Source organism: Oxyura jamaicensis, chromosome 1, assembly GCF_011077185.1.
Source record: "Oxyura jamaicensis isolate SHBP4307 breed ruddy duck chromosome 1, BPBGC_Ojam_1.0, whole genome shotgun sequence".
NCBI lineage: Eukaryota > Metazoa > Chordata > Aves > Anseriformes > Anatidae > Oxyura > Oxyura jamaicensis.
This window is the reverse complement of record NC_048893.1, coordinates 67,301,766-67,315,706: the sequence shown is the minus strand read 5'-3', so window position 1 is coordinate 67,315,706 and position 13,941 is coordinate 67,301,766. Positions and strand designations below refer to the sequence as shown.

General features: G+C 40.2%; 1 protein-coding gene across 2 annotated transcripts in view; it reads right to left on the bottom strand.

Moving 5' to 3' along the window:
* Window positions 1-8,347: 8,347 nt before the first annotated feature.
* Window positions 8,348-13,941, bottom strand: part of AEBP2 (AE binding protein 2) — a 64,395-nt gene continuing 58,801 nt past the window's right edge. Inside the window, exons 8-10 of one of the 2 annotated variants that reach the window (XM_035347876.1) lie at window positions 12,048-12,161; window positions 11,723-11,789; window positions 8,348-10,441 (exon numbers count right to left, since the gene is read on the bottom strand). In XM_035347876.1, coding sequence (XP_035203767.1) covers window positions 11,735-11,789; window positions 12,048-12,161 — 169 coding nt within the window. In that variant the 3' untranslated portion in view covers window positions 8,348-10,441; window positions 11,723-11,734. The remainder of the gene's footprint in view (window positions 10,442-11,722; window positions 11,790-12,047; window positions 12,162-13,941) is intronic. The other variant, XM_035347881.1, reaches the window with a different exon arrangement.

The window sequence follows — 13,941 nt, the reverse complement described above, 5'->3', positions numbered from 1 at the left end:
GCCCCTGAGCCTCCTCTTCTCCAGGCTGAATAAGCCCAGCTCCTTCAGCCACTCCTCGTAGGACTTGTTCTCCAGGCCCCTCACCAGCTTCGTCGCCCTTCTTTGGACCCGCTCAAGCACCTCGATGTCCTTCTTGTAGCGAGGGGCCCAAAACTGAACACAGTACTCGAGGTGCGGCCTCACCAGAGCTGAGTACAGGGGGACGATCACCTCCCTAGCCCTGCTGGTCACACTATTTCTGATACAAGCCAGGATGCCGTTGGCCTTCTTGGCCACCTGAGCACACTGCTGGCTCATATTCAGCCGACTGTCCACTATCACTCCCAGGTCCTTCTCCGCCTGGCAGCTCTCCAACCACTCATCTCCCAGCCTGTAGCTCTGCTTGGGGTTATTACGCCCCAGGTGCAGGACCCGGCACTTGGCCTTGTTAAACTTCATGCAGTTGACCTCAGCCCATCGGTGCAGCCAATCCAGATCCTCCTGCAGAGCCTTCCTACCCTCAAGCAGATCGACACACGCACCTAACTTGGTGTCATCTGCAAACTTACTGAGGGTGCACTCAATGCCCTCGTCCAGATCATTGATGAAGATGTTAAAGAGGACCGGCCCCAGCACCGAGCCCTGGGGGACGCCACTAGTGACTGGCCTCCAACTGGACTTGACTCCATTTACCACAACCCTCTGGGCCCGGCTATCCAGCCAGTTTCTAACCCAACGAAGCGTGCGCCAGTCCAAGCCAAGAGCAGCCAGTTTCTTGAGGAGAATGCTGTGGGAGACGGTGTCAAAAGCCTTGCTGAAGTCAAGGTAGACCACATCCACAGCCTTTCCCTCGTCCACCCAGCGCGACACTTTGTCATAGAAGGAGATCAGGTTCGTCAAGCAGGACCTGCCTTCCATAAACCCATGCTGACTGGGCCTGATCGCCTGCTTGCCCTTCAAGTGCCGCATGATGACTACCAAGAGGATCTGCTCCATGAGCTTCCCTGGTACTGAGGTCAAACTGACAGGCCTGTAGTTCCCCGGGTCAGCCCTCCGGCCCTTCTTGTAGATGGGTGTCACATTTGCTAGCCGCCAGTCAGCTGGGACCTCCCCCGATAGCCAGGACTGCTGATAAATGATGGATAGTGGCTTGGCCAGCTCCTCTGCCAGTTCTCTCAGTACCCTCGGGTGGATCCCATCCGGCCCCATCGACTTGTGCACATCCAAGTGCCGTAGCAGGTCACCAACCAGTTCTTCGTGGATGGTGAGGGCCACATCCTGCTCCCCATCCCCTTCCACCAGCTCAGGGTACTGGGAATCCAGAGAACAACCGGTATTGCTGCTAAAGACTGAGGCAAAGAAGGCATTGAGCACCTCCTCCTTTTCCTCATCTCTTGTAACTAAGTTTCCCCCTGCATCCAGTAAAGGATGGAGATTCTCCTTAGTCCTCCTTTTTGTGTTGATGTATTTATAAAAGCGTTTTTTGTTATCTTTAACGGCAGTAGCCAGATTGAGCTCCAGATGAGCTTTGGCCTTCCTAATTTTGTCCCTGCACAGCCTCGCTACATCCTTATAGTCCTCCCTAGTGGCCTGCCCACTTTTCCAAAGATTATAAACCCTCTTTTTTCTCCTAAGCTCAAGCCACAGTTCTCTGTTCAGCCAGGCTGGTCTTCTTCCCCGCTGGCTCATCTTTGGGCACATGGGAACAGACCGCTCCTGCGCCATTAGGATTTGCCTCCTGAAGAGCGCCCAGCCTTCCTGGACCCCTCTGCCCTTCAGAACCGCCTCCCAAGGGACTCTACCAACCAGTGTCCTCAGCAGCCCAAAGTCAGCTCTCCGAAAGTCCAGTACAGTGGTTTTACTGGTTCCCTTCCTGGCCTCGCCAAGAATAGTGAACTCCACCATTTCGTGGTCACTCTGCCCAAGACAGCTCCCGACAATCACATCCTCCACCAGTCCTTCTCTGTTAGTGAAGAGAAGGTCTAGTGGGGCACCACCCCTGGTAGGCTCACTAATCAGCTGCGTCAGGAAGCTATCTTCCACTTTCTCCAGAAACCTCCTAGACTGCTTTCTCTGGGCTGTGTTGTGCTTCCAGGATATGTCAGGGAAGTTGAAGTCCCCCACGAGAACCAGCGCTGACGATTTCACAACTTCTGTCAGCTGCCTGTAGAACTCCTCATCCGTCTCCTCAACCTGGTTCGGCGGTCTATAGCAGACCCCGACCAGGACACTAGCCTTGTTGTCCCTGCCGATCCTAACCTAAAGGGACTCGATCTTGTCATTCCTAGCCTCGAGTTCTACAACATCGAAAGACTCTCTAATATAGAGAGCCACACCGCCACCCCTTCTGTGCTGTCTGTCCCTTCTGAAGAGCCTATAGCCAGGCATCGCAGCACTCCAGTCATGAGACTGGTCCCACCACGTTTCCGTGATGGCAACCAAGTCGTAGCCTGCCCGCTGCACGATGGCTTCCAGCTCCTCCTGTTTGTTACCCATGCTGCGTGCATTGGTGTAGATGCACTTCAGCTGGGCCATTACCTTATTCCCCGGCCTTGCTATTGTTCCCCCTGGCACAGCTCCAACAATCCTTGCTTCACCCCCATCCCCCTTCTTACCTAGTTTAAAGCCCTATCAATGAGCCCCGCCAGCTCCTGGCCAAGGATCCTTTTTCCCCTAAAGGATAGGGACCCGTCTACGGCCATCAGACCAGGTGCTGAATAAACTGCCCCATGGTCGAAAAACCCAAGATCTCTGCGTTGGCACCAGCCCCGGAGCCACGTGTTCAACAGGTGGGCTTTCCTGGTCCTCTCCGTACCCCTCCCTGTCACCGTAGGGATGGACGAAAGCACTACCTGCACTCCCGCTCCGTCCACTAACCGTCCCAGCCCCCTAAAGTCTCTTTTGATTGCCTTCAGGCTTCTGTCTTCAATGTCGTCGCTGCCCGCCTGGACTATCAGAAGAGGATAATAATCAGAGGGGCGTACCAGGTTGGGAAGCTTCCTGGCAACGTCCCTGACCCTGGCCCCAGGGAGGCAGCAGACTTCCCTACGGGTAGGGTCAGGCCGACAAATAGGGCCCTCTGTTCCCCTAAGGATAGAGTCTCCCACAACAATCACCCTTCTTTCTTTCTTGATGGAGGCAGTCCTGAGGCGTGGAGTCGACCTCCTAGCCCTAGGCATCCTCCTGGGAACACTTTCTACCTCTTCCTCAGTTGCTGTTGATCTCCCAGTCTCCAGGGCCTCAAACCTGTTGTGTAAGGGCACCTGGGAAGGTGGGGCCGGAAGGGGAGGGCATCGCCTGCCATGTCGAGCAGGGACCTGTCTCCATTCCTCCTCAACTCCCAGATCCCCTCCCTCTGCCCGACGGCGACAAGGCAGGGGCTCCACCCCCATTTGGGGTGTCTCAGCCCGGTACCTCTCCTTGAGGCCCTGCAGGGAGTTACTCCACAAGTCTATCCCCCGCTCACACTCCCTGATGGCCCTCAACCTCTCCACCTCCTCCTTGAGCTCCGCCACCATGCGGATCAGGTCATCCACCTGCTCGCACCTCACGCACGCAGCGTCTCTGCCTCCCGCCGATGGCAGCAGCAGGCTCTGACACTCCCTGCATCCGGTGACCTGAACCGCTGCATTCTTTAACGGGCAGTCGGTCTGGGTGTGTACCGACCTCCTGGAGAGCCCACCGTGCCTGGTGGAGACCATTATCGCCTTCAAAGCCATTTAGGAGATATACTTCAAAGCCATTTAGGAGATTACAGATAAAAGTACTTTAAGGTTACAAGACCAGTTTTGACAAGTTAGGGCATGCAAGTATTACGGATACACACAGAACTTTACCTTGGTCCACCTCTATACTTGTAGTACTGTGTACTAGACAATATACTGCAAATGGACTAGCACAGAAAGTAGCTTAGGCCATTAATTTATTCAAGAGATGGGACAGAAAACATAAGCAAGTTAGTTAAAATTTAAGGATTATAAAACATTAAGAGAGGTTAAGAGAGGCCGATAACAGTATCCCAACTATACTTTTCATTAAAATGGAGGGGGGGCGGGAGAGGGAAGCACTGAAAAGCAGTGATTACACTGATTACATATGATCTTGATAAAATTAGGTCAAAACCCAAACATACATACTTTGTAGATTAGTGCAGCAGTATAAAAACTAAGGCACTTAGACATATAGTCTGGGGAGAATTTTTCACTGTCAGGACAGCTGCGGTATTTGTATTTGAACGAATGCAAATTCTTCATATTGTCAATTCTGATCAAAAAGCCAAAGAATACAGGTAGTAACAGTAGTCGACAATCATTGCCACCTAGGAAGAGGAAATTCTGAGCTGCTATTTCCTCGATCTGATGTTCTGCTTTAAACACAAGCCATTAATCTCTTTTTCCCCACACACCCTCCCACCCTCACCACCAGAAGATATCCTGAGATTTGACGGTATATCTACATCTGAAACCTCTATTTTTTCAACTATATTCATGGAAATTAACAGAACACATGGTAGAAAAAGTATCCTAATCTTTCAGAGTAAAAAGTTTCACTGTTGGTTAAATTTTAGTTTATCATATTTAAAAAAAAATACTATAATGGCGATTACAACAGTGAGACTCTTTGGCACTGTAATGATTCTTCTAATTAACATACCTTGGGAGAGTCAAGTCCTGTATTTATACCTGTGAACTCTAATTCATCTCATTGTAAGCATTAGAAGACTGCAGCTGTATTAATGACTTTAGTCTCAATAGTTTATGTATTTGCAAGCAGTTTTTAGAAAAAAAGGTCCTAATTGAAAAGGCATGAAGATATTCTGGAGGACTTTAAAACATTTTCCCATCATACTGCTCAAACAAAACAGAATAGTACAGGTGTGTGGTTTTAATTTTTTTCCAATTAGGATTTTTTTTAATTCAAAAAATTTTAGTAAAAGTTGAAGTAACATAGTCTACTGAAGAGTATTAGCTGGGAATAAGTAAATACCAGGGTAACTACTGGACCAATGGGCATCTCTACTTGACCAAGAAAATCCATGTGATGTTAAAACCATTTCTGCTGCTGAAATGTTTTGTATAAAATATATTATTTTAGGGATCAAACTACATATTTTACTTTCACAGCCATGTGCATATAGGGGCCATTCACATAACATCCACTTAACGGCTTACAGAAAATGACTGAAAGAAACCATAGGTACAGCTCACTGCCTTTTTAAAAGAAAATGTTCCCAATGAGACTTTTTTTCCTGTTACATTTGTCATACATTAATGTGAAAAGAGAAATACTTGTGATTAGGTTCATACACCAGTAAAAAATGTCAAGGCAAGAAAGCATTAAGTGAGGATAAATCAATTTCAGACTGCAGTATGAAATAAGACTGGTTTTCTACAATAAACAATTCACAAGATGCATGTAAAAGCTGTAAGGTACAGAATCAACCACTTACATTCCTTTTATTAAAAACAATGCAGATTTAAACATAATTAACCTATTTGTCCACAAATAAGTTCGTCCAGATGTGATTATTAATTTAAATTGGAAACTTCTTACATCATCACTTTATGGTGTATCCTTAAATCAAGAAAAATACACCAAGTGTTGCATATACTGCAACTGAGCCAAAACATGAAAAATCCCAGTAACTTCAGAGAAACTACTTAGATGCAGCCGATGCAATTCTGATTTTTAAAAATGATTTAGTAGACAGAATGAGATCTAATATCAATCAAGCAGCTGTAGGCTATGCCCAAATGCTAGGAAGTATTCACAGAATTACAGCATGGTTTAAAGACCATCTAGCTCCAACCATCTGCCATGGGCAGGGACACCTCCCACCACACGAGTCTGCCCAAAGCCCCATCCAACCTGGCCTTGAACACTTCCAGGGATGGGGCATCCACAGCTTCTCTGGGCAATTTGTTTGAGTGGCTCTCCACCCTCAAAGAGGAAAAAAAAAAAAAAAAAAAAAAAAAAAAAAAAAAAACAAAAAACCTTCTTTATATCTAATCTAAATCTAACCTCTTTCAGTTTAAAGCCATTACTCTTTGTCCTATCACTGCGCTCCCTGAGAAAGCCCCTCTGCTGCTTTCCTGCAGGTCCCCTTTAGGTACTGGAAGGTTATGAGGTCTCTCCAGAGCCTTTCTTTTCAACCCCAACTCCCTCAGCCTCTCTTCATAGGAGAGGTGCTTCAGCCCTTTGATCATTCTCATGGTCTTTCTCTGGACTCACTCTAACAGGTCCACATCCTTCTTGTGCTGGGTGGCCCAGACCTAAGGCATTGTTCTAGGTGGCGTACAGCAAGAGCAGGGTAGAAAGGGAGAATCACATCCCTTGACCCGCTGGCCACACTTCTGATGCCGCCCAGGATATGGTTGGCTTTCTGGGCTGCACTGTTAGCTCATGTTGGGCTTATTATCAACCAACACCTTCAAGTCCTCCTCCGGGCTGCTCTCAATCTGTTGTTTCCAAACAAAAATTGCCATCCACTTAAGCAGTAGAGTAGTTTTTCGTTCCCAAAATAAACTCAAAATCCCATTATTCATCTTTAGAAAACTCTGAGAGTCAAGCCAACATATTCCAAAAGGACTGGCAATTTTGTGTACAGCTATTTGAGTGCACTTCAACTCCTTGAAACTGTAATTTTCAGAGCTGCGTTTGGCACTTGGTCTTTAAAGGTGTCTCAGGAACAGGATGACCTAAGACATCCACAAACTCATTTGGGATTTCTGAAAATCCTTGCTGGTGTCAACCAACAGTGCATGAGTAAACATTGCATCCCATGTCATTTTTTGCCCCACATCACCAAGCACCAGCATCTACTTTAAAATTGTGCCAGTGTAGTTCAAGCACGTAGCATGCCAAAACAAACGGAGACTAAAGCCTCTGATCCAAGTTACTGCCACAGCTAATGAATTTCCAAATCAAACAACTTTAACTCCAACCATGATCTATGAACATATGAACTGTTTGCTAACATGATCTAAATATAGCTGATGCCTGCCATGCCTGCCTGAGAATGTAGGCTAGAAGAGAAAGCTTATTTCTGTATCAAAGCACAGAATTATTCATGTTGAGAGGTACCTCTGGAAAATATCTAATCTAATCTCCTACTCAGCACAACACTAACAACACTGAATCCTGACCAAGTTGCTCACGGCTTTGCTTGCAACTTGAAAACGTCCAAGAACAGAGACTTCATGATCTTTGGAAGCAAAGTGTTCTAATGCTCAACCTTCCTCATACTGAAAAAAGATCTCCTATTTCAAATTGTGACCACTGACTCATCCTCCTGCTGTGCAGTTCTAGCACCACTTTCTTGGTAACTCCTTAGGTACTGGAACACCTCTGTTGGGTTCACCCAAAGCCTTCTCTTTTCCAGTCTGAGTTGTCTGGTTCCCTTATGCCTCATGCTACACGCTCCTGCATAGCTTGCCATGACTTAACTTCAACTGTAAGATTAGTAATTTTCTTTAACTCACCTTCTATAATATGTTAAAGAATACAGAACCTCTGACCAAAACTATATAAATTGGGAATATTTATACACTTATTGTATCAGGCTGGAAACAGACTGCAATGAAGGTAAGAGTAAAATAGTAAATAGTAAATAGTAAAATAACTATAGGTTTGTCTGGATAGCATTTCTCTACAAAGAAAATAAATAATCCAGCTGGGAGAAAATGCATTCTCTAGGTAATTGGAAAATGTATTCCAAAAGGAAAGTAGCTGATAAAGACAGAAGGAAGCCTCTATATGTTACATCCAAAGATAAAAGTATCTAGAACTACTCAAAAGGTGGAGGGAAAAAAAAGCAAGCTCATTAACACTTTTCAAGAAAAACAGTAAGGAAAAGAGAAAATTTTTTTTCAGAACTAATAAATCTCTCCTGGCACACTGTGAGAGTTCTATCTGTCTGGTACTCTATCAGAACTGGAATTCAGGGGCAAAGCAAAAAAGCAGAAAGGTCTGAAGCAAAAGGTCTGAAAGCAGACCTTTAGAGAGAAGTGACTGTCAATTGAAACAAAACACCATCAAGTACATACATAATTTGTAGAATGTAAGTAATTGTTAAACATTGTTAAAATGGTTTTATGAATTCACTTGGATGACTTCAAGTTAAAATTGCCAGAAATCCACTTACCTTTTGATTACTATGACAAGATTAATTAATCCCAGCATATCTATTTGTTACCAGGTGTTTTGATTTTAAACCTTTAATTTTTTTTCCCTCCAACTGAGAAGTTGTATAATGAAAACATCAGATAAGTACTTAAATATTTAAGTGTGTTTCACAACTTAGGGGCAAAATAAAAGAGACAGTGATGTGCTTACAGGTACCTTTGAAAACTCCATTGAAATCTTACAATTTTGAAGCTAATGAGGTTTGTTTGCTTTGTTTTATTAGAAAAAATACTCAGGCAAGGTCTACAATCATCTGTCAATTATAAATGACTTACAAGAAACTCGTGAAGCAATAAAATTAAAAAAATACAAATACAAACTATATCTGAAACACTTCTATTTGGCAATTTTATAACAAATTCATAAAAGAAACAAAGATTGCAGATTATTTTATAGGTACAGAAAAAGCAGTAGGTGAAGTGCTCAAGCAAAAAAAAAAAAAAAAAAAAAAACCTGCATTTTTTTTCCAAAAATAAAGTCACATCACTACAGATTTTATGAATAATACCCTTATTAAACAACCATTCCAGAACATCTTATATTAGTGGTGCTTTTAATCTGCACTTTATTTTGCTTGATAAGACTTTTTTTTCATGAATATAAGTAACATTTTTAACCCATTGGTGCTAAGCAAGACTCTCGTGTCAGTACCAATGCGGAACGCATTTGTATTATATTAGGAAATGCTCACTTTTGCAACCAAAGGGTTACTTCTAACTTTTATTCTATTTAATAAAAATTTAGTGTAAAAACTGCTGGTTATTAGTTTCACTGTAGTAAATTCCTCCCCAATAAGGAGGACTAACTCTGCAGTTTGACTGCATATATCCATACAAATTTTACATATTAGTTCCTTCCAATAGCAAGGAAAAAACTAACTTCTTGTTCACTATTAGAAAGGAGCGCCATGAATTAATTATGGGTACTATTCATCCCTCTAAGATTTCTGGGAAGGATGTTCAATGTATTTTTGTTCTTACAACAGATATTAACAGTAGTATATAGTCCCTTAGGTATGTAAAAGAAGTTTTTTTTATTGTTAAGGAAGGTGCTTTTTTAAACAATTCTTCTGGCAGCACTAGTGAATTACAATATCCTTCAATATTATTTCTACCATAATATATACATTTTAACTTTCATGCCTCTAGAAAAACATCTACAGTACATTTCATAATATAAAAATATATTACAAATCTGCTGAAATATTTACAAGCAATGTCCTATTATCTATATGCAACATTTTTGTCTCCATACAAAGACTAACAGGTTAGACACATCTCTATTTGTCAGTTAAAAAAATCCATGGCTTCTTGCTTATTAAGCAAGAAAATGATTTTATTTTCCTTTTCAAAGCCAACTTTGGTGCATAAAGGATTGATTTTCTAGATATTTTTTTAAAAAATACCATTTTCTTTACATCTAGAAAACATTAGGCCAAATAAAAAAGTATACTTTACAAGTGAATGGGGGTTCTACAGGGACAAAAAAAGTAAAATAAAACACCAGTAACACTAACTGCTAAGTAAAGGTTTTTCAAAAACCGTCCATTGATACAGATCACATAAGAGAAGATCTCATTAACATACTATACTACTCCTGAAAAGGGGATCAGACATACTGCAACACTCTTAACATCTTTAAGCCATACTATATGTATTTGTAGTTGATTGGAAAAGACAAGCATTCCATCAACATTTTGTTTAAACATCATAATTCAACATATCTTATGGATCTGACAAAGGACACGAGGTTACAAATGACAAATGATTACTATCCACCATACTGAAAGGGTAACAGGATAATCCCTTGCTAGCTGTTTTATTGTCTGGCATATTATATTTTGTTAATATTGACAAGAAGCCTAATAGCTTGTTAACAGTTCTCCTGCGAATTTTGAGTAAATGGTGATGGTTACTTTTTCTTTTCATCAAGTATAAACTACTGTATTCACTAAAGAAAAAAGCAGCTTAAGGAAGCAAGCATGCAAAGCCTTTTAGTTGTTCCACTAAGTTGCCAGAAGAGTGTTTGCTCAGTCTCCCACTGTACCATTCCATGAAAATGTGGATATACAGTAATATATTAATATATTCCACGGAAGCATCAACTTCATTCACAGAATGTTTACACTAAGCATAAATATTTATCTAAAAAAAAAGAAAAAAAGGATGGGATTTGACTAATGTGCAACTTTATTTCTAAATCCATTGTCAGTGACTAAGACTGCAGGTGTCCCCACTTGCTTCGTTTTTACCTCTTCAACCTCTTCTGGGGCATTGTTCTGTAAAAGAAGATAGAATAGTTTTTACAAAAAGACCTTGAGATGTAAATCCAAGTCTGCTATTATGAAATCATGACTATATACAATCTATTTTCATTTAATTTGACTACAACTAAAAGCCATTCTTTATGATCTCAAATTAGCATGTATTTCAGGTGATGATTTCAAACTTTCTATTAGTGTCAAAATTTTATCATGACATTAATAACTGTGACTGAATTCTCCTAGCCACTTTTTCCTCTATGCAAAATTTTGGTCTTCAATTTTATTTCTTTGATCTCCCCTAGTCAGTCCCAAAGCTCTTTTTAATCACATACTGATCTATACTTATTAAAAAAATTAGTAAAAGGTTATGTGCAGGGACGTTAATTTTATTCAGAAGAGGGAGAAAGGGTTGTTCGTTTTTCCCAATGGACTTCATCCCAAAGATCATTTTTATTTTTAGAGGTTATTTTTTACTTTTCAAATCAAACCAATATTTCAAGTTCTACAAATGTAATCAATATAAAGGTGATTAACACCTAAATTAGGCTATAAAACAGTCACTGTGTTAAGTGGTTTTATAATACATAATCCAATTTCCTCGTAACATTTGTATGATTTATGATTAACAGTAATAATTCATATACTAAAGTAAGTATTTTTAAAACTTACATTTTAAAAGATAGCGCACATAGTATGATGATTTATTTTCATATTGTAAACCAAGCTTTCATTAATTTGATTAGTGAAATACACTGAATATTAAAGGTGAACTGAAAGGCTTATTGCATATCAAAACCTCAGATTAGCATTCTAGGTACTCCTTTAGACTGTGGATCATTGGATGTTAACAAACATAGAAACAATGAACTTTGGTTGAGGCTTTTTTGTTTCTCCCTCCCCAGCCATTTTCATGCATTTATAATAAGCCTATAAACACATCTCTTTGCATCTTCAAAAACTTAAGAGTGAATTAAGCATTTCAGATTACCTTTAAAAACTGTACACACATACAACTGTGGGTACTGACAATTATGAGAGCACATTAATACAGAGGGGGGAGAATCAGGAAATTATTAGAAACAAGATGGATTAGAAGCCAATCAAGTCCTAAAAACACATATGTGAAAGTAGCTTAAAGACAAGTGATATGTACTGTCCCCCTCTAAAGAATTTTGTATTAAAAAAGTAACAGTACTTGTACACAAGTACAGATTTCAAGGTAATACTGCATGTATTACAGCTGAGTATAAATTATGTAAAGATAAATTTGGACTTTAAAGAAATTGGTATACAAACCAGTATGTGATCTTAACAGAAGTGATCTTTCAGGATTCCACTGTATGTACCTCCTTTACTAGAATTTCTGTACACCAAGCACAAAAAAGTAAAATACACTTGGTAAATACACACATTCCCCGTTTCTCAGTAACTAGAGTTCAGTTCAAGAAGTTAATTCTGAAACAACTTAAGACCTCAGAACTTAACTACTGGACACTGACAGGATTAAGGCTCCCTGTTCTGGTGTATAATACATTAACAATCCTGATTTTCCAACGTCAAAAAGTTAAGTGAGGCTTAAGGCTATACTTAAGTAAAGAAAATTTCAAAATTAGGACATTACCTGTATATGTTTGGGTCCAGAAGCAAGGCAGTATCTTTTGGTAGTTTTGATAAATGAACTACTTTAGTTTTTAACTGATGTCGCTCACTTTCATTTACCCACACATCAGGCAGACTATGAATAAATAAATAAAATAAAAATATTCAAAAAAGATCAACTGTTTTTCTTACCATAAAATTATGCGGTAAACTAGTACATATGAAGTTTCTAAATACAATCGCCACTTTTCACTGGATAAAAAACACCTTCACTGGAGCGAGGAAGAGACAGCCAATCTTTACACGTTATACCTCAAAGTCTTTCAAATTCTCAGCATGAAAAAGATGCTAAACGCTATTTACATTAATCCAGAAGAATATTAAAACAAACATATAATGATAACAATATTGTAGTAAAACTACAACCTCCATTTTAACTGTTTAATTTGAAAATGGTAGCAGGAACTAAACAGATCTTTTATGCCTAGCAAAAAAGTTTTCTAATGATCTGATGCTGTCAAAGAAAAGAAAAGGAAAGGAAAGGCCAGAACTTCAGCCACTGAATTTCACGCCAACACTATTTTGCTTCTTCCAAGGTCAAAGCTTTCAGTGTCAAAATGCTCGTACTTAGCTGATGTTAATTTTTCAATTCTCTTCTGAGGAAATTCAGGCAATCACAGTAAAGTATTCTGGCTATGTAACAGTTTTTATTGTGAGACAGAATACACATTAAAGGAAAGGTCTTTATATGTTGCTTCAGTGCCACTTGCAGTGAAACCTCCAGAGGGCTGGAGGTTAACTCACACGCTGATCTACGTTTTGTTCTTTAGATCTTTGAAACCAAACCTGTCTGGTTCTGAGCTGTTTATTGCATTATTGCTTCTTTTACGGAAAGCAAATTAAGTTTTTAACACCCTGCTTGAGGTTGTCAGATTGTTAAGAGAGACACTGGGCTTACAGAGGTCATGAGTGCCTTGTAAAAAAAACAATTCCCATCTCTAAGATAAGAGTAAAAACAAATGAGTTTTTTATTATTTTTTTTATTACCCATGCGCAAAAAAATCATTTCAGGCTGGGGAAAAGGTTTTTAATTAAGAACCCTAATATTCTGAAACAAGTTTAAATTTGAGAAGAACAACATCTAGAACTATCTAAACAGTTTTCTGTTGTTGTTGTTGTTTTGTCCAACCAAAGCTATATGCAGTTTTACAGACTTCTGGAAATTATTTTTTTAGCACTGAAAGTGCTAAAAGCACTGTAATTAAAATTCAGTTTTTTGGTTAAAAGAACTTCTATCACTGAAGGAAAAAGAGTTTCTCCATTGATACTATTTCCCCCTTTCAAATGAAGGTAGAAAAAAAAAACAGGATGCAATGTATCTCTCTATTCAGATTTAATATGGCTCATGAAAGATGAAAAAATATTGTCTATAAAACTTTTTTCTATAAAAAGTGGGTATCAACTTTTTATAAAAAGAAACATTGGGAAAACAGTTTAATTAGAAACTGTATGCTGAAGATAAAAAATGATAATAAAAAAAAAAAAGAAGTAAAGTTTTTCACATAGAATACAGAATCATAGAATCATTCAGGCTGAAAAAGACCTCTAAGATCCAACCTTTAACCCAGTACTGAAGTCCACCACTAAACCATGCTACTAAGTTCTACATCTACACGCTTCTGGAAGACCTCCGGGCAAGGTGACTCAACCACTTCCCCAGGCAGCCTACTCCATTGCTGCAAAACCGTCTCAGAAAAGAAATTTCTCCTAATATCTGACCTGAACAACTGACACAACTTGAGGCCATTTCACCTTGCCTTATCTGTGGGTGCTTTGAAGAAAAGCCTGATCCCCTTGCTAAAGACTATTGGAAATATAAAGACAGAAACTCAGTAAAATAAGTACTGCGGGGGGGG